Source organism: Triturus cristatus, chromosome 8 (assembly GCF_964204655.1).
Source record: "Triturus cristatus chromosome 8, aTriCri1.1, whole genome shotgun sequence".
NCBI classification, from domain to species: Eukaryota; Metazoa; Chordata; class Amphibia; order Caudata; family Salamandridae; genus Triturus; species Triturus cristatus.
This window is the reverse complement of record NC_140591.1, coordinates 1,696,950,411-1,696,976,694: the sequence shown is the minus strand read 5'-3', so window position 1 is coordinate 1,696,976,694 and position 26,284 is coordinate 1,696,950,411. Positions and strand designations below refer to the sequence as shown.

Below are 26,284 nucleotides of genomic sequence, written 5' to 3'. Positions count from 1 at the left end.
GGCTACCTGTATCTGTTCCAGTCTATCTTATTTAGATACACACACATGGGTTTCCTCACTGTTATTACTACGCTCCATCTTTCCCTGCTGGCGAAAAACAATCTGAGGATGGAGCCGAAGCCCATGCGCAATACGATCCAAAGGAGGAGTCACCGACCTCGTGACTTCCAAAGACTTTCCAAGAGGAAAAACAAACTGCAAACATCTGGGCCCAACACCAGATGGCGATCTATGCAAAAGTGTGTAGATCTGCAGCTCTACATGCCAAGAACAGATGCATACTGGTAAGTAGCATATTCCTTCTAGAGCCTGAGTGGCTCCTATGCTTCACATTACGTACAGAGCCCCGTGTGGCTCCTACAAAGGGGACACCTTAGTGTTTACAGGGCCAGAGGGACCTGTGACCTTTCCCCCGAGTGCTCGGGGACGTGCTTCTCTTCAGAGCCAGATGGCTCCAACCATGGCATATTTATTGTTAGAGCCCCGTGTGGCTCCAATGTTTGGCCCCTTTGTTTTAAGAGCTACTGAAAGCCCAGGGCGCATTTGAGTATTTACAGCTGCCCAGCAAGTAGTGGGCAGCTGCATCGTTTAGGCGCACCGTTCTTTTGGAGTCTTGTGAAGTCAGGAGTCAAATGTGCTCCTTTGCCCCACACTTTTTCAGCTGCCCAGCAAGTAGTGGTCAGCTGCCACGTTTAGGTTGGCGCAGTGGCGCACCCTTGACTTTCGCTGCCTAAGCAGCAGCCCTGACTCTCGGCACATAAGGCATTTGAGCCCCTGTTTGAGATGGCCAGTTGGCCGGGGGGATAGTTAGATGTGTAGGGCGCCAGGCCCTAAGGTGATTTTGCCTATTGTGAGATGTGATTAGTATGTTCGTGTCTAATGTGTTAGACTTCTAATGTGAGTGTGGTGCTAGGAAATGTTATTCATTTAGTATGATTTACGCCCCTGTGTTGATTCCTCTAAAGGTGCGTTATGATTATGAGGTGGGTTCGCATTTTATGGTTTATGCTAGTGAGAGTTATTCCCTAATGTAGTTATACTTAGGAGGTCAGGGTCTAATATGTTCAGACTTGTGAGAGAATTGTATAATGTGGTTAGGCTGATGAGGTTGGCGTACAATGCCTTTGGCGCCTGACGTAAGACTGAGCCTAATGTAGTTTATGTTACAGGCAGATGCTAAGTACAGTGATTACCAGTAGCCACTGGTTGTGTTCTATGTTTATGCTAAGTTCTACATTTACTAAGTTCACTTTGTGATGGTTCTGACAGTGGTCCCTGTGGCCCTGTCATGTGTACATAATCCCTTGTAAATATTGCCCAGTGCCAGTTGGCACAGAGTATAATATGTACTTACTATTCTAATGTGTTATGATAATACAAAGGCTATTTTTATATAACCTTGTGTGGAGTTTCTTTTGTGGTGGGCCTGGGATGTTGTTGCTGGGTGCACGCGCAAACGCTTTACACATTGCCTCCGGGATAAGCCTGACTGCTCGTGCCAAGCTACCAAGGGGGTGAGCAGAGGTTATCTTTGACGTGTAACTTCCTTGCTCTGACTAGAGTGGTGGTTTCTGCCTGGCTTTGGCGTAAGCCTTAGCCAGCCAGAAATCCCATTTCTAACACAAACAAACAACTTTGAACCCCCACACCCCCTCGTCTTCCCAACTTTGCTATCTACCCTGCCCCCCCCCTCCACCTACACCAAACCCCCAACTAGGTTGTGATTTCCTCCCCTCCCCCCCCCATTCCCGTAAGAAAATCAAACATAGGAGTTCTCCCAGCAGGGGCATGGGTCGCTGGCAAACTGCCTACACTAGTGACAGGGTGGCCGGGCTTTGTTTGTAGTTCGGGGTTTCTCGAAATATGAAAAGCAGCGCAGCTAAATAGCTCTTATCATTACAGTTATAGTGGGGCATATCTCCCTACTACGTGCTGAGTATATATGACTTAGGGTGGCATTTATGGGGTAGTGTTATCATTCGCGTCTGCCATTCATGGTGTACTCACTCATTGTTGCTGAGCCCCTGATCACTCCCAGTCTGTTGGGTGGAGTGGGGTGATTCTCTTGGTGCTGACATGTTTTGCAAACTTGAGGGCTGATTTTAAGTTGCTGCGGACATCCAGCATTATAGTGCCCAGGCCTCCCTCCTGTTTGTCTCTGCAAACCCTATTGTTGATTTCTGTTTCGGGTTCCGAGCACGCTTCTGTAGTGCGAGTAAGGCACTTGTTCTCGAAAGGAAGTTTGGACTGTTTGGGGTTGTTTTCCCCATGTTTATAGCGACTGGGGGTTCACGGAGTCGGGTCTGGTCAGGTTTCCCCTCCTCTTACAGCTCGCCATGGCGGGGGTCCTGGCAGCCACCGGGGCCTTTCAGGCTTTGCCGGAGAGTGACCGTGTGCGCCCCCCCGCCTGGTGCTGGGCACTTTCAGGGTATGTTTCAGCGTGTGATGGTCTGAGGGGATAGCTCACCTCTTAGCTTGTAGCTTCCAGCAGGCAAGTCAACCCCACAGCTTTGGGCGTTGGGGGAACTTCCACGTGTTCTACCCTTTAGGCAGGCATCTGGTCAGTGCCCAGCACCAGGCGGGGCGGCGCACACGGTCACTCTCCGGCAGAGCCGGTTATGCCGGACCGTCTGGGTTCTGGATGCTCCACGCTGGGTCCCTCCCGCATCAGCACTGCTCTACCGTCCACCCCGTGTCCTGCCTCCAAGCCCCCCGGACTCCCATATATAAAGCTATATAGAGTGCAAACAATAATGTTTGTAAATAGAGTTTCTGCATGTATTTGTCATTTGCACATCACCAAGTAAAGTGTTCTAATTTTTTTCTCCTATTTAAATCAATTCTTGCATCGCACTTCTGAATTACAAAAAATAAATGTGCTTAAGTAATTCCTGATATATTTTGAAATATCTGTACTATTATTCAATTGCAAGCTATTTACATTTTGTGTTAGAAAAAAACTGACCTCTTTCAGCCTTTTGTTTCACAATGATTTTCATACCGCTCACCTGACAAAAACCTCCAGCTGCAGTAAGTGAAAGAAAAATAAACACCATTTTCCAGGATAAGATTACCAGCATGACGAATGGACGTTTGATCTCTGTCCTTGGTCAGACAGCAAATATGCGAAGATAAAAAGAAGATTTTAAGACCTCTTGATTGCTCATTCACTTTCTGAATGAACAGAGCTCGTTCCTTTGCAGCTTAAGTTCACAGAAGCTCCTAACAATAGCTGCACCTAGTCGGACTCGCCATAGCAAACAGGCAAGTGGGTTTTCAAGGCCTGCTCTCGTTATGAGCGCCAGTTTATAACTCTCATACTCTGCGCGTGGGCTTCCTTGGGGTCAGTGTGTATTCTGTGCTTGAATAACGCCCCTCTACACACAGGAATTGAGCTGTTCCTTCTGGCTTATTCCCAGTACCCTGACGCCTCTTTCGCCTTCCAACTGGAGAGGAGGACTAGTGGTGTGGAAGAGCGTTGCTGCATCGCCAGTCTCCCGTCCCCTCTTCCCTTGTACTTGCCTGAAAACAAGCAGCTATTGTAAGGAAGGGTGTTGCCGGGTGGCCAGTCAGCAGCTCTACTGATAGTCACCTGGCTTATATACCCCAGGCATTTATTTATTTCTCCCACTCCTTCCATTCTCATTGGTGGAGAAGCTTTCTGGCAGATTCCTGCACCTCCTCCCCCCTCCTCTATTGCTCCTCTTTTCATGTGTCTTCCCCTCCCCAAAAACTCCAAACCCTATGTGAGAAGTTGGCCTGGCATATGCTGGTCACTAGTTATAGTGGCCACCTTGCACCAGTCCAATTCGACTCTTATGGTAGATAGGTTTAAGACAACCTTTAAAGAAAGCTATCCTAGTGGTAGCTGTGGAGAGCAGCCTTCAGGATAAGTCTGACGAATGTCAATCAATCAATCAATCAGCGGCATTTGTATAGCGCACTACTCACCCGGAGGGTCTCAAGGCGCTGGGAGGGGGGAATGTAAAGCAGCTTGTTTTACCTTATAACCTCTTGAATTACCAAATGAAAGGACACCACACAGGTATATTTATCAAATATATATGTATTTATTACTAGACACACTCTACTAATCTCTTTATGAGATTAGAAGCCAGGAACACATTCAAATACCAACATTTCACAATAAGTTAAGCACAAATATGGCTGGGGCCCTAGGGGGATACCAGACCATATACTAAAAAAGAGGTTTAGGAAAGTCGACTTGCAAGGGGACAAGGCCTAGGGCCTGTAGAATCGCTGGGGCTTTACTAATGCAGCAGAAGCAGGTAAGTAAAAGACCCACGGGAGACGCGTGGAGTGTGAGAACACAGCCGCGGGCTCCCTATTGATTACAATGGAGCAAGTCGCGGATAGATTTTTAAAGTTTTGGGGTACTTCAAGGAGGTCTACAAGCAAGCCACTTACAAGGTAAGTAATTAGAGGGCCAACACACACTAGGGCCCCGGAGTGCACAAGTTACCTCACCCTGGGAAGCCGGGTGCATAGGTGTCTTTTGGTGTCGGGTCGCTGTTTTCTATGGAGACCAAAGAAGATTTGCTGCTTGCGGCGACTGAAGAAGTGTTCGGTGGAATCCAAGGCTGGATTCAAGATGTACAAGACCTGAAAATTGAAGGGACAGTGTTCACAGTCACTTGCCAGTTACCCGGGGCCAGGAAGATGGATGCCCACGGATGTCGGGTGATTTCAGGTCGTCGATGGTGTTTTGACTCTTCGCTTACAAGGTCCAGGAGAGATCGATGATGACCAGCAGCTGGATTCGGAGTGTCCCACGACGTCTGCAGTTGATGGCGGTGTCGGCAACCGGATTGGAGCAAACAAGCCTTGGCAAAAGCAAGTCTCGTGTGGAGTGAAGAAAGTCGATGGTGCAGACCAGCAAGGTCTGAGGGACTTACCCAGTGAGGGTAACTGAGGGCAGGCCTGGAGCAACCAGGGGAGCCCTTTGAGTCGATAGGAAAGTCTTCAGGGGACCCACTAGCCAACAAGCAAGTGATCGCAAAGACGCCTCTTGAGGAAATGCTTCACAGGAGCCCACGGTCACTCAGGACGTGGTAGGCCTCTGATTTTCGCTGCAAGGCTTGAGCCACAAATGGTCCAAAGCACAAGTTCGTTGAACGTCGTGAAGGGGTTGCACTCGACAATAGTGCACGGTTCCCAGGTATTGCAGTTCCTCGTCACTCGTGGGGTCCAGACGCCACAGCTCGCTGGGGACTCAAAATGGCCGACGAGAGGTCAGGAAATCCGCTTCTGGGGTTGCAGGGACTTCGGACTCCGGCAGGAGTGGAAATTTTGTGACCGTTGTTTCAAGTTTTGGTACCTGCCGAGCAGGGGAGTCACTCCTTGACTCCAAGGGAGATTCTTCCGTCTTCCAAAGGTAGTGGAACGTCGAAGGACCAGGATTCTTCTTGTAAAGCGTCGTCCAGGGGTTATCTAACTTGCAATGGCAAGGTGTACCTATCTTATAGTGAAAGAAAGGGAGGGACTAGCTCTATGACCACTCCTCTAGGAGGGTCAGGGGGGTGGGTGGTTACACCCACTTCCCTTTGTCCAGTTTCGTGCCAGAGCAGGGGCTGGTAGCCCCTGAACCGGTTTGAGCTGGCATATGCACAGAGGAGCCTACTGCTCCCCCAGTGCAGGACTTCAAAGCACTCTAGGAGTGCACCCACCCAGCTCCAATACACTAAATCCTGTCTGGAAGGTGGTGACACCTCCCTGTGACAGGATGCCTTTTGTGGGGCCTCCTCCACTGCGAGTTTCAGTCGGCAGCAGGAGGGCAGCTCAGTGTCTGTGCTGGTGGCATCCATTTTGTGATGCCAGGGCTCTTTCAGATTTCTACCGTGTTAACACAGTAGGTACATGTCGTCCCCTCTAGAAGGGTGGGATCATACTCCCACACCAGTTAGTGGTGTGGGGGTATGATTCCAAGATGTTTGACACCAAACACAACATGTTTTGATGCAGTAATTCCAAAGTTGGCATTAACCGGGAGGTTATAATGCACTTAAGAGTATATGGTTTAACAGCATCCACAAACAGCCACAGGGAATAGACTCTGCCAGCTGCAGAGGGGCCCTGCTCAGGCAGAAGCACCCCCTCACATATTAAACCAAGCACCCTGCCCTCAGGATTGATAGGGCCTGCCATAGGGGTGACTGATAGGTTTATATATGTGTGTGTGTATGGTGAGATATATGCTAACACTACCTCACCCAGGCTGCAGTAGCAGGCCTGAGGAGTCAGATTTAGTCTGCTTCCCAGGGGTGGCATAATACATGCTTCAGCCACTGGTAGGCCTGTGAAGTACCTATGCCCTTAGTACCATATACTAGGGACTCATAAGGTACCACACAGTATCCAATCACTAATGCATCTAATATGCACTAGAAGTCGTTTAGAGAGAACAGAGACTGGGGCCCTGATTAGCAGGGACCCAGCCTGACTATAGGAAACCAATGTGGGATCACAATGCTTCACCTCCCAGCGGGTCGCCCCTGAGCATTGTGGTCAATGCAGTTCACCAAGCGTGTGCTTGCAGGATTGTCTCGAGTAATTACAAAGTTGTACTGGCCATCTCTATACACGTGTTTCTGGATCATTATCTGTCATCAGTAGAGATTAGGCATCAAATATTTGGGGTTGCTGAGCAGGCTGCCTATAGCCAGAAACCAGTGTTAATATCAGAAAAGTGGGGGCAACATAAGTGCAGATCCTACTCTCCTACACAACCCTCTCCCCCCCCCCCCCCCCAACGCAGGGACATTAAACTAACCTTGACCAGTTAAGTCTTCATGTTCTAAGTGGAAATACCTTGAGAGTCCATCTGCATTGGCATGTTGGGTCCCAGGTCTATGTTCCACTGTATAGTCCATCCCCTATAGGGAAATGGACCACCTTAGCAGTTAAGGATTTTCACCTTTCATCTGTTTAAGCCATTGGAGGGGCTTGTTGTCAGTCTGAACTATGAAGTGAGTGCCAAACAAGTATGGCCTCAGCTTCTTCAGGGCCCACACCACAGCAAAGCTCCCTCTCTATAGCTGACCAATGTTTCTCTCTAGGGGTCAGCCTTCTGCTTATAAAAGCTTCTGGCTGGTCTTAACCTTCATCATTTAGTTGAGACAGTACAGCTCCCACATCCAGCTCTGAATCATCTGTTTGGACAATGAACGTCTTTTGGTAGTTTGGACTCTGCAAGATGGGGGCAGTGCACATTGCCTGCTTGAGGTCATCAAATGCCTTTTGACAGCTAGCTGTCCACTGAACCTTCTTTGGCATTTTCCTAGAGGTAAGATCATTTAAGGGGGTCAATATAGATCCATATCCCTTAACAAACCTCCTATAGTACCCAGTCAGGCCTAAAAAGGCTCTAACCTGTGTCTGGGGTTGTTGGAGCTACCCATTCCCTTATGTTCTGGATTTTGCTCTGCAATGGTTGAACCTGACCTCCACCTACAAGGTGGCCCAGGTACACAACCTGACTCTGCCCTATCTGGCACTTAGTGGCCTTGATAGTGAGGCCTGCTTTTTGCAGGGCCTCAAACATTTCTGAGGTGGACCAGGTGATCCTGCCAGGTGGAACTAAAGACAGCAATATCATCTAGATAAGCTGAGCAATACGTTTCCATACCAGTCAGAACTTTATTCACCAACCTCTGAAAAGTGGCAGGTGCATTTTTCAAACCAAAGGGCATTACCACAAAGTGATAGTGCCCACCAGGGGTTGAAAATGCAGTTTTGGCTTTGGCATCATCGGCTAACTTGATTTGCCAGTAGCCAACTGTTGGGTCAAATGTACTCAGATATTTGGCTGAGGCCAAAGTATCAATGAGCTCATCTGCCCTTGGAATTGGGTAGGTGTCAGTCCTAGTGACTGCATTGAGGCCTCTGTAGTCTACACAAAACCTACTCTCTTTCTTACCACCCTGGGTGTGGGGTTTTGGCACTAGGACTACTGGACTAGCCCAAGGGCTATCTGAAGGCTCAATAACTCCTAATTCCAACATTTTCTGGACTTCAGTCCTGATACAGTCCCTGACATGGTCAGGTTGCCTGTAGATTTTACTCTTGACAGGCAGACTGTCTCCAGTGTCCACCTCATGGGTGCACCAGGAAGTCTGACTTGGGGTCAGGCTAAACATATGTCTGTACTGTTGCAGAACTTTTCTGCATTCAGTTTGTTGATGTTCAGTGAGGCTGCTTGCAAAAGCAACACCTTCAACTGACCCATCATCAGGGTTCTGTGAGAGGAGGTCAGGGAGAGGGTCACTCTCCTCCTCCTGGTCCTCATCAGTTGCCATGAGCAAGCTCATGTCAGCCCTGTCCACAAATGGCTTTAATCTGTTGACATGGAGCACCCTAAGGGGGCTCCTGGGAGTTCCAAGATCCACCAAGTAGGTGACTTCTCCCTTTTTCTCAACAATTGTATGGGGGCCACTCCATTTATCCTGGAGAGCTGCTGGGGCTACAGGCTCCAACACCCACACTTTCTGGCCTGGCTGGTAAACCGTCAGGACAGCCTTTTGGTCATGCCAAGCTTTTTGTAATTCTTGGCTAGCCTCAAGATTTTTGGTTGCCTTCTTCATGTACTCTGCCATCCTGGAGCGGAGACCAAATACATAGTCCATCACATCCTGTTTGGGAGGTTTGAGAGGTAACACCCAGCTCTCCTTCACCAAACATAATGGGCCTCTGACAGGGTGCCCAAACAGAAGTTCAAAAGGCCTGTAGCCAACCCCCTTCTGTGGGACCTCCCTGTATGCAAACAGAAGGCAGGGAAGAAAAAGTGCCCATTTTTGCCTAAGCTTTTCTGGGAGTCCTTTAATCATTCCCTTTAGGGTCTTGTTGAATCTCTCAACAAGCCCATTGCATTGTCGGTGATAGGGAGTAGTGAATTTGTAATTGACACCACACTCCTTACACATTGCTTTCAGATACCCTGACATGAAGTTGGTTCCTCTGTCAGATATAACCTCCTTAGGGAAACCCACTCTGAGAAGACTCCAATGAGGGCTCTTGCCACAAACCATGTCAATCCCTACCCTTTCAAAGGGTACCCACACCACAGGTAGTGGTATCAGGGGGGCCTTTGCTGTGCCACCTGACTTGCTACTGGCTTGGCAAGTGACACAGGAGCGTCAAAACTCCTTGGTGTCCTCTGACGTGTGGCCAATGAAAATGAGGGACAAGCCTGTCCCAGGTCTTGTTTTGGCCCAAGTGTCCTGCCAAAGGGATGTCATCTGCTAGGGTCAAGAGGAACCCCCTAAACTTTTGAGGTATTACCAACCTCCTGGTGGCTCTCACGCCTCAGAATATAGGAGTCCCTCATCCCAATAATCCTTATGGGACCCACTAGCACTCCCAGCAGCCTCAGCAGCAGCCTGCTGCCTGAGGGGTTCAAGAGAGGGGCAGCACTGTTGCTCCTTGCTCAGATCTTCCCTGGAAGGTCCCCCTGCCCCCAAGAACTCAACCTGATCAGGCTCAAGTCCCTCTGGAGCAGTTCCTTCTTCAGGATCTGCTTCTCCTCCCTCAGGAGGGCAATCTGAGATCTGAGACCGAGGGGAAGGCACTGCCTTAACCCTACTGCTCCTCTTCTTGGGTAGCATCTGGTCCATAGTTTCAGGATCCAGAGCTGGTTCAGCTTTATGCATCTTGGCTTGTGACCTGGTCACAGCAAATACCTCTGCAGATATGCCCAGCATCTCAGCATGAGTTCATAACTGTACTTCAGACCAGGCTGAAGTCTCCTGATCATTGCCCAGTAGACATTCGACAGGGTGGTCTGCACTGACTACTACTTTCTTAAGGCCAGTTACCCCTCCCCAGGAGAAATTCACAACTGCCAGGCTATGGTTGGTCCTGACATTGCTTGCATTGGTCACCTGGTACATTTCACCCAGGATGATCTGTGCAGGGTCCACAAGATCCTCTGCCACCATGGTGACACTAGCACCTGTGTCCCTGAATGCCAAAGCCTGTTTGCCATTTATTATAGGCTGCTGTTTGTACTTGCCCAGATTACTGGGGCTCACTAGGAAGGACATATCAAGGTCTCCCTCACAAACAAGCAATGCCTGTGTTGGTAATAGGCCAGAGTCCACATCAGAACCCAGGGTCAACCCTACTACACCCTTATTCTGATTACCACCTCCAGCAGTACTTGTACTAGGGGGAACATTTGCCTTAGGGGCTTGAGTGGTGGTGGTTTGGTCTTTGGAGTTGGTACAATCAGAAGTCCAGTGCCCCTTCTGTTTACAGAATTTGCACCAGGGCTTCTGGTAGACTGTGAATCCCCTCCAGATGCAGATTTTTAGGGTCCCTTGTGAAGACTTCTGGTCTTTTGCCTTATCCCCACCTTTCTCAGAGCCTTTAGGATCTTGCTTCTTGGTGTCACCCCCTTGGTTCTGGGTTTTCTGCCTCACCCTGGTTCTGACCCATTTGTCTGCCTTCTTTCCCAATTCTTGGGGAGAGGTCAGATCAGAGTCCACCAGATACTGATGCAACAACTGTTTTTGGCAATTATTAGGGAACTGTTCTCTCATGATAAGATTATTCAATTCCTTAATATCAGTAACTCTACTACCAACCAGCCAATCCTACAGAGCCTTGGTTGCACAATCAACAAAGTCAGTCCAGTCCTGAGTCTGTGCTTTCTGGGTGTCTCTGAACTTCAACCTGTACTGTTCAGTGGTTAAGCCAAACCCATCTATTAATGCATAATCATCAGCAACCGCTTCTCTAACAGTGAGGAGCTTGTCTCTACCTTTATCAGAAAATGAGAACCACAAGATTGCTGCCCACTGTTTCTGGGGGACCTGCTGAACTTTACAGGCCCTCTCCATAGCAGTTATCCATTTGTGGATATCATCCCGACTCTGGTAGGGAGGAACAACCTTGGACAGGTTCCTATGGTCTGGAATGTAATCTCTGCCTCTAGGGACACTGTTGCTGCCACCAGGGGGTTCTAACCCGTCTTTTCTAGAAGCTCTCTGGAGCTCAAAGGCTTCTCTATCTAAGGCCAATTGCTTGGTTCTGAGGGCAAGCCTAGCTTCCTCATACTGGAGCATCTTGTACCTTCTTTCAGAGGAGGTCTCTCTATGAAAGTATGAGTTCCTCTGATGGACAGATTCTCTGCCAAAGTGATATGAGTGGTTAGATTCCCTTGAAGGGGACCTAGGCCTCTCTTCACTTCTGTCAGCTCTCTTGGGGAGAATTCCTCTGTCCTGTTCAGATCCTTGTGGGTCTGGCCCTTCAACCACAGAGTCCTGGTCATCCTGACTTTCATTATCAGACCCAGAGACTATGGCTGACCCACCCCCTGATCCAGATCCACTAGGTCCTAGAGCTAGTTTCAGATCATCTGCTGTTAGCAACTTTATCAGGTGTTGTGTGGAGGGACTCTGTCCTAACCCCAGGTGTCTTGCAACACACATGGCCTTCGGGTCAAAGCCGACTCGTCTTCATGCTTCAACACCCTGCGCATGCTTCGAAAGATCTTCCGGTGGATCCCCACCGAGACCAGGAAGACGGTCACCCAGGCCCTCGTCACCAGTCGGCTGGACTACGGGAACGCCCTCTACGCCGGCACCGCCGCCAAACTCCAGAAGAAACTCCAACGGATCCAGAACGCCTCAGCACGACTCATCCAGGACATCCCCCGACACAGCCACATCTCCGGACACCTGAGAGACCTGCACTGGCTCCCCGTCAACAAAAGAATCACGTTCCGACTCCTCACCCACGCACACAAGGCCCTCCACGACCTGGGCCCCAAGTTCCTCAACAGCCGCCTGACCTTCCACAAGCCCACCCGCCAGCTCCGCTCCGCCAGCCTCGCTCTTGCCACCGTCCCCCGCATCCGCAGAGCCACCGCCGGAGGAAGATCCTTCTCCTACCTGGCAGCCAAGACATGGAACTCCCTCCCCATCCACCTCCGGACAACGCAAGACCATCTCGCCTTCAGGAAGCAACTCAAGACCTGGCTGTTCGAGCAGTAGCGTCCCCCCCCCCCCAGCACCTTGAGACCCTCCGGGTGAGCAGTGCGCTATACAAATGCCTATGATTGTCAAAGAAGGTCATGTCCTTATACTGAGGTTGAGTGGACCCACTGGCTCCATCCCTTGAGGACATTCTAGTGTTGTGCAGTGTTGTACTACTTACACTAGTTTGTGGCCTACTGATCCTAGCTTGAGCTGTAGCAAGGGTGTGCTACCATTCACAAACCGCTCTAAGTTCAGTAGAACTTATTGATACTAAGCTTCACTTTATATGTACCTTGAGTACCTTAAGTGGTTTTCAGTTAGTAATTCAAATAGAGATTTTCTGGTAAAATAATGTCAAGCTGGAATCCCACACGCTGCCACCAATGTGAGAAGTTGGCCTGGCATATGCTAGTCACTAGTTATAGTGGCCACCTTGCACCAGTCCAATTCGTCTCTTAGGGTAGATGGGTTTAAGACAACCTTTTAAAGAAAGCTATCCTAGTGGTAGCTGTGGAGAGCAGCCTTCAGGCTAAGTCTCAGAGGAATGTAAAGCAGCTTGTTTTACCTTATAATCTCTTGAATTACCAAATGAAAGGACACAACACAGGTGTGTATATATATCAAATATATATGTATTTATTTCTAGACACACTCTACTAATCTCTTTGAGATTAGAAGCCAGGAACACATTCAAATATCAACGTTTCACAATAAGTTAAGCACAAATATGGCTGGGGCCCTAGGGATGTACCAGACCATATACTAAAAAAAGAGGGTTAGGAAATCGACTTGCAGAATGACCAGGCCTAGGGCCTGTAGAATCGCTGTGGCTTCACTACTGCAGTGTTAGCAGGTAAGTAACAGACCCACGGGAGACGCGTGCAGTGTGTGAACACAGGCGCGGGTTCCCAATTGATTACAATGGAGCAAGTCGCGGTTAGATTTTTAAAGTTTTAGGGTACTTCGAGGAGGTCTACAAGCAAGCCACTTACAAGGTAAGTAATTTGAGGGCCAACACACACTAGGGCACCGGAGTGCACGAGTTACCTCACCCAGGGAAGCTGGGTGCATAGGTGTCTTTTGGTGTCGGGTCGCGTCGTTGTTTTCTATGGAGACCAAAGAAGATTTGCTGCTTGCGGCGACTGAAGAAGTGTCCGGTGGAATCCAAGGCTGGATTCAAGATGTAGAAGACCTGAAAATTGAAGGGACAGTGTTCACAGTCACTTGCCAGTGACCCGGGGCCAGGAAGATGGATGCCCACAGATGTCGGGTGATTTCAGGTCGTCGATGGTGTTTTAACTCTTCGCTCACAAGGTCCAGGAGAGATCGATGATGACCAGCAGCTGGATTCGGAGTGTCCCACGATGTCTGCAGTTGATGGCGGTGTCGGCAACCGGATTGGAGCCAACAAGCCTTGGCAAAAGCAAGTCTCGTGTGGCGTGAAGAAAGTCGATGGTGCAGAACAGCAAGGTCTGAGGGACTTACCCAGCAAGGGTAAGTGAGGGCAGGCCTGGAGCAACCAGGGGAGCCCTTTGAGTCGCTAGGAAAGTCTTCAGGGGACCCACTAGCCAACGGGCAAGGGATCGCGAAGACGCCTCTTGAGGAAATGCTTCACAGGAGCCCACGGTCACTCAGGACGTGGTAGGCCTCTGATTTTCGCTGCAAAACCTGCTGGAGGCTTGGGCCACAAATGGTCCAAAGCACAAGTTCGTTGAACGTCGTGAAGGGGTTGCACTCGACAATAGTGCACGGTTACCAGGTATTGCAGTTCCTCGTCACTCGTGGGGTCCAGACGCCACAGCTTCACTGGGGACTCCAAATGGCCAACAAGAGGTCAGGAAATCCGCTTCTGGGGTTGCAGGGACTTCGGACTCTGGCGGGAGCGGGAAAGTTTGCGACCGTTGTTTCAAGTTTTGGTGCCTGCCAAGCAGGGGAGTCACTCCTTGACTCCAAGGGAGATTCTTCCATCTTCCAAAGGTAGTGGAACGTCGAAGGACCAGGATTCTTCTTGTAAAGCGTCGTCCAGGGGTTATCTAACTTGCAATGGCAAGGTGTACCTATCTTATAGTGAAAGAAAGGGAGGGACTAGCTCTATGACAACTCCTCTAGGAGGGTCAGGGGGGTGGGTGGTTACACCCACTTCCCTTTGTCCAGTTTCGCGCCAGAGCAGGGTCTGGTTGTCCCTGAACCGGTTTGAGCTAGCACATGCACAGAGGAGCCTACTGCTCCCCCCAGTGCAGGACTTCAAAGCACTCTAGGAGTGCACCCACCCAGCCCCAATACACTAAATCCTGTCTGGAAGGTGGTGACACCTCCCTGTAACAGGATGCCTATTGTTGGGCCTCCTCCACTGCGAGTTTCGGTCAGCAGCAGGAGGGCAGCCCAGTGTCTGTGCTGGTGGCATCCGTTTTGTGATGCCAGGACTCTTTCAGATTTCTACCATGTTACCACAGTAGGTACATGTCTTCCCCTCTAGAAGGGTGGGATCATACTCCCACACCAGTTAGTGGTGTGGGGGTATGATTCCAAGATGGTTGACACCAAACACAACATGTTTTGATGCAGTCATTCCAAAGTTAGCATTAACCGGGAGGTTATAAAGCACTTAAGAGTATATGGTTTAACCGCATCCACAAACAGCCACAGGGAATAGACTCTGCCCGCTGCAGAGGGACCCTGCTCATGCAGAGGCACCCCCTCACATTGTAAACCAAGCACCCTGCCCTCAGGATTGATAGGGCCTGCCTTAGGGGTGACTGATAGGTTTATATGTGTGTGTATGGTGAGATATAGGGAACCTATATCTCAGTGAGGAGAGCTAACACTACCTCACCCAGGCTGCAGTAGCAGGCCTGTGGTGTCGGATTGAGTCTGCTTCCCAGGGGTGGCATAATACATGCTTCAGCCCCTGGTAGGCCTGTAAAGTACCTACTATATACTAGGGGCTCACAAGGCACCACAGTATACAATCACTAGTGCACCTAATGTGCACTCCATGTTGTTTAGAGAGAACAGAGAGGCTGGGGCCCTGATTAGCAGTGACCCAGCCAGACTATAGACAGAAACCAGTGTAACGATCAGAAATAAAAGTGAGGGCAACATAAGTGCAGATCCTACTCTCCTACACCCTACTCCCCTCTCCTAGCCAATAGTCCATGGCTTTCTCAGCATTCGGATTTTTCAATACCATAGGGATTGTTACCCCCACCCCCTTAGCGCCTTGAGACCCTCGCGGGTGAGTAGCGCGCTTACAATTCCCCTGATTGATTGATTTGATTGTTCCCCCTGCCTAAAACTTGCCCATTCTCCCTGCCTGGGTCAGCGAGTGCACTCTTCCCATGATGTATCGGATTCTGGTGTAAAATAAACGTAGTTATTCTGTTTTGGCAGGCTACAACTTGGTGTTCTCTCTTCTTGATGAAAATCTCCTATCCTCCTGCTACAGATCCCCTTCCCAACCACTGAGGTCCCTTTCTCTGATACTTCTCTCTCTGGAGCTGGGATCTGGGGGTATCCGACGTGCACCTCTTGACAATCTGTCTTAAGCCTTGATGTTCAATGAGGACATTGTCCGCTTCCTTGACCAACAATCTGCCTTGCTCATCCTCTTTTGTGGTTGATGCCTTATGGAGAAGGCTTGTGTTTGCATTGATGGGAATTATTATAAAACTCAATGGTTGCGATCCTTATTCTGGGCTTACCAGGTCAGTGGAGCATGGCCAGTTATGACTTCAAAATGTCAACCCATGAGATAATATTTAAATGCCTTCATGGCCCGTCGAATCGCCAGCTATTCCTTCTCAGTGGTTGCATTCAAGACATTGAGGCGGCAACTTCCTACCAATATATATTGTAGCAAAATTCTCCTAAGCCTGGTCCAGAAGTGTGTGTCTACAATATAAAGGGCTATTTAAAATGTGGACATCTTAACACAGTGTCTGCAGCTAGAGCTGCCTTAAGTGCTTTAGATGCGTTCTCTTATTGCTGGCCCCAAGATAACTGATTTTGGGATAGCTTTTTTAATAATGTGGTAAGTGGTTAAACTAAAGTCTAAACGAACGTAACACGTTATTTCACAAAACCCAAAAAGCCCTCCATGTTGTAATGCTGGCAGTATCAACCCCAAATGCTTTAAATGGGGATCCCAATTTGAACTGAAAATAACATCCTCCAGGTAGGCAGCTGTAAAACGTTGGTGATGTCTCAGAATCTGATCCTTGAGCTGTTAGCGGTTGGCTGGAGGTTCATGCATCCAAAATGGGAGTACTTTAAAGTAAAACAGGCCTAATGGTGGTGAAAGGGCTGTTTTGTATCTATCTGAATTTTTAAAGACAGCTACCAGTATGCCTTTGTGAGATCTAGGGTGCTAATGTATTAGGTGAAGCCCAGTCACTCACACTGGGCATAAGATATGCATCAACAGTAGATACATTGCCAATTCTGGGAAAAGCAAGTACAGAATGGATGGGTTCATCTGGTTTTGGCAGTAGTACAATAGGTGACAACCCTTTTCTCTGGGATGCCACTATTGCACCCCAGGACAATATGAGCTCAAATGCCTCTCTTACTGCATCTTTGTGTTATTCCGGATTAGGGCACTTGGGTTTTAACTCCTGAGGGAAAACAGTAGCATGTTCTGCTGCAGTCATGTGACCCAAGAGGCATGAACATTTTCTTCCTGTTTTTTTAAAGTAGTCTGATCAGTTCCCTCCTTTATTATTCTTATACCGATTCTTATGCTAAGTCCTCCCACAATCCTTCCTCACTGACTGGAAACATATGATTGTCTAAGTTTGTTGGATTTTGTTCCACAATTCCAGCCAGCCTCATTTTCTGTAGTTCTTCCCATTTTTTCAAGAGATTTTTGTGGTAGACCTAAAATTCCTTTCTTTTCTTGGTCTGTGACCCGATCTGCTAAATAACCTATTATTTCTATCACTTTAGAGTACCCATGCCACCCAGCTGGCATTGTACTCTCAGAAGTTGGCAATAATACGAATACTTCTCCCCCTAGTTCCAGAATTCTGATGTGAAACTATTGTACTGTTTCTCCAGGGCCTTTTTGTGCATCTTGCTAATGTTCAGCTGTCAGTTCATGAGTGCGTGTAATTGGTCATTCGAAGCTGCCACATATTCCAACACAAGCACTGTGCGTTCCTTTGGATCCACCCACTCTTAGGTCTATATCTCATTTTGTAGTTGTGCCAACTTTTTTCAAATTGTTTGGCTGTTCAATCTTTTTCGATACCATTTACTTTCTAATTGGCGCCTAAGTAATTGAGCCTTAGCAAGCTCTGTTGAGAACCAAGGGTTTTAAGTTGCTGTTCTACTATTGCAGAGAGGAGATCTTGTCTAAAAGATTAGTAATATTCTTACGAAAAATAGAAACGAGCATTTTGTGAGCTTCCTTTTCGGGAAGTTCAGACTTTAAGCTATCAGCCAACAAGGTGGCTAGGCTGTTGGGGGAGCTGTTGTTCCAGTTTCTTGCCTTGGAGGGTTGTTATTATGGACATCAGAGGTGCTTGTGTTTTACACGAAATACCGAGCAGGTCAATCAATAAGGATGGTCTACAATGGTTGTCTCGATTGCGGAAAAATAGAATCGAGTAAATGAAATGCTTTGTGACTTGGATTTGATGGTAATGAGTGGGAATAGGCGGTGGCAGAGTGGCAACATAAAACAAACCGCATCCTACAGGCAGACGACACCCAGCAATCAAAAAGCCCCTTACAGGTCGCCATTTTAAGGATTTTCCATGTGGCGGGACTTAATCCAGCCTGTGATAAAGTTTTGGTAACTCGGGTACTGTATGGAAGCAGAAAATAAATTCCATAAACTAGCCTTTCTAAATGTCAAGCTCTTATGTTATTGACATTTATATTTTTTCAAGGGTTCAGCCTGGAACACTCGGTAAGTAGTGATGGTTTGAAACTGCGATTTGTTAGAAATTGACCATCTCACCGTGTTGCGTGGAAGCAAGTCCAGGGACTCCCAAATGGCTTGAATTTACATGCGCAACTTACTATGTGCATCTGTTATTTTCCTGCTGCTGCCAGCAGAAGGCTTGCTGTTCTGAAACAATTGCCACGCCTAGGGCAGCTGTCATGCACAGTCCTTGCTCACCAGCGCTAACCCCTTGCTGTCGTCTGTCGGGCGTTTGTAGAGTTTAGAGGCAGGTGGTGAAGTAACTATTGCGATGAAGGAATAATGAGTGAAAGTATATGCAGCGTGTACGAGAGTAATTTGGCAAATCTGAATATGTACTATGCGATTTTACGTGATGGAACAGATATGAACATGCTCAAAGGATTACTGGTAGATGGGGCAAATCTGAACATGCATAAAAGATTAATGAGCGATGGTGCAAATTTGGGCCCATGTTCATAATTACTGATTGAGGATAATAAGCATGCATTGATTATTGCTGATTGTGCACATCTGGGTATGTACTGAGGTTTGATGATTGGTGGAACAAAATTGAGCATGTAGAAATCCTTAATGAGTGTTGTTGCAAATCCAAACGCACTCTGGGATTACTTGGTGATGGTGCAAATCTAACCCATAGCTCAATGTTACTGAGCGGTAATCTGAACTAGCCTTTGAGATTAATGAGTGCTGCTGTAAGGGGTGAAGAGAGCTGGAGTGTGAGAAAGAGGCTCTGTATATACTGTTCCCTAATAGGTACAGGGTGTACAGAGTCCACAGTCCCCCAGAGGCTGATAGAGGTCAATGGTAGGTATGACCTTACTCTCAAAAGTGGTAGCTTGGTCGAGCAGTAAGGCAGTACCAGAGGACAGTGTAAAGCATTTATTGTACACACTCAGTCAGCAAATGGTTTCACACACTCAATAACTGAACTCTAGGCCAATGGTTTATATATATAAAATATATGCTTGTTTTATTTTTAGAACCACAAAGGGGGTAAAAATATACTTTCTCAGAATGAGAGGTTGAATATAAATACTTTTGTCTTTAGCAATAAATTTATGTAAACAGTCACAGTTGGTTGCAATAAACAATCCTATTTCCTAAACATAACAATGCATTGAGCTCAATGGTAAATTCAGGTTATTTGTAATAAATTACTTTTCAGATTACTTTTGGAATTCCAGGTCTGGCTCCTAGATCCAGCCTTGGGTCAGTATTCAGAATCAAGTGATGAAAGTCGACTTAATAACTGTAATGATTTTTAAATAATATTTAGCTATTTCAAAAGTTAGCACTTAGAAAATATTTCAAAGAAAACATTCAATGGATCTCTATGGCAAGAAATTCAAATTGCAGGTATAGTACTTTATCGTTACTTTAGTAATCCAGGACTGGGTACCTAGACCCAGGACTGGGGTCCTTATCAAAAACAGGTAAGTAATTTCGTTTGCAGAAATGGTACGATTTTAAAAGAATATTTCAAATTTGCAAAAATAGACACGTAGAAGAAATTTCACAGAAAAGCAGACAATGGTTTCCTATGGGAGAAAAATGAGTTAGAGGTAAGTATAGTTGTGGACACTTTTCAGAGTCAGGGCTGGGCACCAAGATCCAGCACTGGGAGCTCACCTAGGAGCAGGTGAGTAAATTCGTTTTTGTCACTTGGCTGATTTTTGGTGAATATTTGTAGTTTCTGAAAAGTTCACACTTAGAAGATTTTTGAAGAAAAAGCCAGTCAATGTTACCCTATGAGGAAAATGAAGTTAGCGGTTTTAAGGGTAAGTACTCGACTGGCAGAGTTGAAATTCCGGGCATAGACTCAGGGGTCCCCCAGTGTCAGGTAGGTACAGTTGGTTCACCCTCAGCGGTTTCAGGACGGCCGGGTGCAGAGAGAGTTAGGCCCAATGTTATCCTATGAGGGATAGGGTGGCCTTGGTTGGTGGCTGCTGTCTGGCAAGCCACGCGGCTGTGGGAGCTGGGCTCCTGGTCACTTACTCAGGGCAAGTGGGGAAGTAGGTTAGTGTAGAGAGTGCACTGCCATGGCCACTCGTGCGGCTGGGTGCAGGGTGCTTTTGAGCCGTCGGGCGCTCAATGGAAATCAATGGGAATGTTCCGGTTTGGAAAAAGGCTGCAGGCTCGGGGACGAGGATGCTTCAGGTGCCACCACCACCTCGAGAGGTAAGTTGGGTAGTTGTAGGTTAGGTGGGTACCCCGGGATTGGGCACAGGGGGCCGCAGGGCGCCGGGTGCAGGGGTGCCTTTTGATGTCGGAAATCTTACCCTCTGGTTGATCGCGGTTGGGGTGGCACTCGGTTCTGAGGCTGCAGGCTTCTTCTGGAATGTCGAGCGGGGTCCTTGGGTGCCGGACTCGGGGTCACAGTCGCCGTGGGGTCGTCCTCAGGGTCTTTGTCCACTCCGGCACTGGCCAGGCTTGGCTGGTGCAGAGTGTGTTGGGTCCGCGGTTCCGGGCTGCTGCCAGGGGTTAAAAAATAGGTTTCTTGAGTAGAGCCTCTACTCATGGGAGTCCCAGGGGCTTAGAGCCAAAAGGTAGCCAGGTCCTCCGGGGTTGGTGAGGTTGCTGGCCACGAGAGATGCCGCGCTGGTGCAGGTTCGAGAGTCGACAGGCCGGTAGGGCTGGGGCCAAAGCAGTTGGTGTCTTCTTCTCTTTTTAGCTGCTGCAGGGCAGGTCCTTGTTCTTCTTGCTCTTCTTGTAGTTTTCTATATGGAATCTGAGGAAGGAAGGTTCAGGGTGCCCCTTAATACTAGATTTAGGGGCGTTACAGGTAGGTGAAGGCCAGGGACCAATGGGTCCTTGTCCTGGGGTGGGTACACCCCCTATCCTGCCTCTCTCCTGTGGGAGGGGGGCAGTAGCCTAATCCTGATAGGGTAGGGCCTCCCATCTTCAAGATGGCGAGAGCCCGGAGATGTGCTTCACCTCGCCTCCCCCACCTGAGGGGTGGGGTGGGCAGGCTGGCACATCCCCTGTCCTTGCATGGGGTTTCCGGCCAAGCTTCCCGCCAGAGTGGGGGGTTGCAGTGGCCTGGGGAAACTCCAAATGGCGGCATGCCTTTGAAGCTTCCCTTTGCTCGTCCTGGGGGAGGAGATTTCTCACCTCACCCAGGATGTGCATTGTTGCAGGCCCGGGAGAGCAGGGGCTCTCCCACCCAGGGGTCCAGCAACGTGTCTGCTGTGTGGCAGCCTGGGCAGCCTCAGAGCAGACGTGGATTTTAGGTTGGCTGTAAGGGGACATCTCCAAGATGCCCTCTGGGGTGCTTAGTACATTAAATCCCATACTGGCATCAGTGTGGGTTCAATGTGCTGAGAAGTTTGATACCAAACTTCCCAGTCTTTAGTGTTGCCATTATGGTGCTGTGGAGCTCGTGTTTGACGAGCTCTCAGCACCATGTACTCTTAAATGACAGCACTGCACTTACAGCGCCCAGGAATGGACCCGGGTACTGTAGGGGCACAGGGCTCCTGCTCCTGTGCCCACACCATAGGCGTAAGGCACCCAGCCAGAGGGGTGGCTGACATTTGCCTTGGCAGTGTAGGTGATGGGCATGGCACACAGAGATGTGTGCCATGTCGACTCTTTGTTTTGTCCTGCACCCAGACACTCAGCCTGCAAGGGCAGTGTGTGTGTGTAAGGGTACAGGGCCTCTGAGGGTGGCACAATGAGTGCTGCAGCCCTTAGAGGCCTTCCCTGGTCACAAGGCCCTGGGTACCTAGGGTACCATTTACCAGGGGCTGACATGTGGCTAGGGTTTGCCAATTTGGAGTTTGTGTGGTTTAAGGAAGAAACATAGGCCCTGGGCCCCTGATTGGCAGGAACCCAGGGTACACTCAATCAAAGTACATTCAGCAATTTAGCATAAAGTGGGGGCATACCATGCAAGAAAGATGGCACTTTCTCACATGGAGCACATGTAAACTTTACACTAAGTGTTAGTAATGTTACACATCTTGGTAGTATTTTGTTGTACATGGTCTGCATTCTTGCCTTCATGTTGCTAACTCCTAATTAATAACTGCATAATGATGGTGAATCCGGGCATTGAGTTAAAATCATCACTGCTGCCGTCAGCTGTCACATGTGCATCCATCAACTCCCTTACTAATTACCCATGCATTTGCACATTCTGTCATTCCCACATTTCTGCACATACCCACACACACAGACATTCTCCAGTCAATGAAAAAATACTTTGAAATAAAAAATAGCCTGACCATTTGGATTTGTCAACCCTCTTCTTTCTGCGTCCTCAGTGGATCCGCTGTGACATCCGTTACCTAGATGTAAGCATCCTTGGTAAGTTTGCTGTGGTGATGGCTGACCCTCCTTGGGACATCCACATGGAGCTTCCCTACGGTACCCTGACTGACGATGAAATGAGAAAGCTGCAGATTCCAGTACTGCAGGACGATGGCTTCCTCTTCCTCTGGGTGACGGGCAGGTGAGGAAACTGCGTACTAAGCTAAAAGACTGTCGTCACTGAATTTTGTCCCTCCATCCACCCATTAACAAGGACCCTACACAACTGTGCTAGTGAATCTAAATTTGCATTCTCTACCATACCAAGACTGGAACCAAGCAACGGCCTCTCCCCTTGCCCTTCATTCGTGACCTGCATCAAGCAACTCTAACATTAGAGTATCACCCCAAATGGATGGGTTGATGGCACATTTCAATAAACCATCTGACAACGCACCCCAGCCTTCTCCTGCAACATTCCTCCTAATCCACAACTAACTCTCACACAGTCTTGCTGGGGCACCTGAAATGCAGTCTCCCCTCTATTTCAGTCAGTGTACCCCAAACCCTTTCTTCACTCACTCATTGCTATTCTAGTCCTGATGCTCTATTCTTTGCTAGTGCCCCTTAGTCTTGGCTTGCATCACCTTCTGCTACTCAGAGAGAAGCACTCGGTCTTGCCGTTGTCTGACCTGCAGCACCCTTTGCTCTATTACTAGTGGCACAGATATATTGCAATGCTATGTCATCCTCCAGAACCCCCTATATTCCACTTCCCCCCATCATTGTGTGGCACTTTCTGAGCTTGTCAATGAAGCTAAGAAAAGGCGTAGCATTATTTGTAGGATTGCGTCAGTAACCAGTGGCCCGTTCTGTTTTTCGTTTCCAGAGCCATGGAGTTGGGAAGAGAGTGTTTAAAACTGTGGGGGTAAGTTCTGACCCATACAGATGCATCATCTTATATCTACTTTGGATGAAGAAGACAAAATCTTCCCAGATTTACCCTGGTACGTCCATTACCCACCCGGTACCACCTTTATATTGGGAACTTGAAATGGGATTTGTACAACTGGCTTGATGGCTCTGTGAATTACATTTACTGATGACATCTCTTGTGCTTGATAGGGCACACATTTTAATACTGGGAAGAAAAACACTGCCTTCTATGGTTGGCAGATTTAGTACCATTTAAATTGGATAATAGTAATTGTTATTTACAATATCTAGAACCAGCAGAGGTGTGTTACAAAGAACTATATAAAAACAAGTTAATGTCATTACTACTGTAGAATGCAGCACGGACGTTCCCATTATGACCCAGCAGATAAGAGACTTTGAGGTTATTTGCAGACAGATCCTTCTCACTGAAGGTTTGGAATGTCAGTATTCAGAACTGCCCAAAGCATTTGGATGCCCCCAGGAGCAGGGCAGTGGGTGAATCGCCACCCGCAGGGCTCAAATAGAGAATTTCTATAGGAAAGGGGCATACAGAAGAGGATTCCAGAATGCCTCATGGTAGATCACGTCTGTGTCCTGGCCAAGGAACTGGTAAGGGTCTCCCGGGAAAGGTCAGGCAGCCAAAGACTTCAGGACAGGATTCAGGACAGGATAGTTGACCTCTCAAGAATACGGACAATTGTGCCGCACCCCTCTCTGACACACTCGATTCTTCCACGATCTTCTGATCTAACCCAATTAAATTAGGGTAGAAAGTTCTGCTTCAGGTTCTGCATTCGGCTCTTCATCAACATCTCAAAGCATCTCTCCCAGCATCAGCATAGCATATCTTCTCTCTCTCGTCAGCAATCTCTTCCCACTAACTAACTAACTAAGGCTATCTTAATTATATGGAGTAGTTTCTTACCTGTAACTCCAGTTCTGTAGTAGGGGTATCTCTGTTATAGTCATAATCTATGAATAATCCCCGCCCATGTGCGGGGACCCCGGAGCAATCAAAAATATCTCTTAAGCTGTCCCGCATTTGCAAACCTGCAAAGACACTTAAGAGACAGACAAAATAATACAGCCTAATCACAACAAGGCTGCACTGGCCAGCACTTCCTCTGAAGTGAACACAAAAGCCAAAATAAAGTTGAAATGTCATTTTTATTCACATTTGACATGTTCCTTTATTATCACACACTCCCTTCACCAAAATCCCTTTAAACAATAGAGAGGAAGGGGTGGACAGACAAGCCCTATAGGCTGTCATTATGTGTCTGCTAAAGGGATACCGTGCCTTTAAGAAACTCTCCAGAGACCCCCGGTATCCCAGGATGCACAGCCAGCACAAGTTACTTTCAGTTCTTTTTGAAGGTGTATAACAACAGGCCTGATACCGTCAGGTTACTCCACCGGGGAGGAGGGAGGGTTGCTTATGACTATAACAGAGATACCCCTACTACAGAACTGGAGTTACAGGTAAGAAACTACTCCTTCTGTAGTAGGGGATCTCTGTGTATAGTCATAATCTATGAATAGAATGGCAAGCCCATCCCAACCAACAAGAAGCGGTGGAGTAAGACCAACCACCAACAAATCACTGTGCAAACAAATTCCTTAGCGAAGCCTGTCCAACCTGCGCATCTGCCCTAGCATCAGAATCCAGGCAGTAATGCTTTGTAAACGTATGGACTGACTTCCAGGTGGCAGCCTTACAAATGTCAGCAATGGGAACATTCCTAAGCAAAGCGGTGGTAGCCGCCTTTCCTCTAGTCGAATGTGCTGTAGGCTTACCCCCTAATGTTTTATTAGCTTTTTGGTAACAAAGCTGAATACAGGAAACAATCCATCTGGAAATGGACTGCTTTGAGGTAGCTAAACCAGTTCTTACCGAACCATAATTAACAAACAGTTGATCCGACCTGCGGATATCTTTTGTCTTATCCAGGTAGAATTTCAACACCCTACGCACATCAAGTGAATGCAGAGACCTCTCCGCCGGAGAGGAAGGATGCTGAAAAAACGTAGGCAAAGTTATCATCTGATTCACATGGAAATCCGATATCACCTTAGGTAAAAATTTAGGATGGGTACGCATCACTACTTTAGAAGCATGAAAAACAGTATACGGCTCTTGGCAACACAGAGCCTGAATCTCACTCACCCTCCTGGCCGATGTAATGGCCACAAGGAAGGCAGCCTTCCAAGACAAATGCTGCAACGAAGCCTTATGGATAGGTTCAAAAGGCTCCCTCATCAATCTAGATAACACCACATTCAATTCCCAAGGTGGAGAAGGTCTTCTAACAGGGGGAAACACCTTACGCAAACCCTCCAAAAAATCCTTAATCACAGGGATTTGAAAAAATGAGGTTTGAGAAGGGCCCTTCCTATACGCAGTCAGAGCTGCGAGATGAACCTTAATAGATTGAAAATTAAGCCCAGACTGAGCTAACTGCAGCAGATAAGGCAAAATAACGTCTTCTTTACAGGATGTAGGGTCAAAGTCCTTCGCCTTGCACCATAAACAGAATCTCTTCCACTTATAGGCGTAGGAAGTCCTCGTAGACGGTCTCTTAGCCTCTTTCAAGATCTCCATACAGTCCTGAGGCAGGTTCAAGTGGCCATACTGCACTAGTTCAGGAGCCATGCTGCCAAACTCAAGGACGAGAGATTGGGGTGAACCATCTGCCCTCCGAACTTCGTGAGAAGTTCCGGCCGGCACGGCAGGCGTCGGTGTGGCAGAACAGACCGGTGAAGAAGGTCGGTGAACCACCATTGCCTCGGCCACTCCGGAGCAATCAGGATCATTCTGGCTCTGGATTGCGACAGCTTGATCAGCACCGCCGGAATCAGGGGAATGGGTGGAAAGGCGTAGAGAAAGCTGTTGGACCAGCTGATCCATAGGGCATTCCCCAGCGTCCCTGGTTGGTAGTACCTGGACGCGAAGTCGCGGCATTTGCTGTTTTCTGCCGTAGCGAACAGATCTATATCCGGAGTGCCCCATTCTGCGAAGACGTCTCTTAGCACGTCGTCGTTTAGCACCCACTCGTGGTTCTCTTGAACGAGCCTGCTGAGCGCGTCTGCTTGGGCATTCTGCACTCCCGGCAGGTGGGTCGCCGTGATCGTCAGATTCCTGGCCACCAGCCAGTTCCAGATCGCCTGT

General features: G+C 48.2%; 1 protein-coding gene across 1 annotated transcript in view; it reads left to right on the top strand.

Moving 5' to 3' along the window:
* The window catches only part of LOC146808633 (N(6)-adenosine-methyltransferase catalytic subunit METTL3-like), a 165,034-nt gene that overhangs the window by 86,631 nt on the left and 52,119 nt on the right, over window positions 1–26,284 (top strand). The window contains exons 6-7 of the mRNA XM_085623666.1: window positions 22,191–22,378; window positions 23,066–23,104. Of these exons, the coding sequence (XP_085479792.1) occupies window positions 22,191–22,378; window positions 23,066–23,104 (227 nt within the window). The remainder of the gene's footprint in view (window positions 1–22,190; window positions 22,379–23,065; window positions 23,105–26,284) is intronic.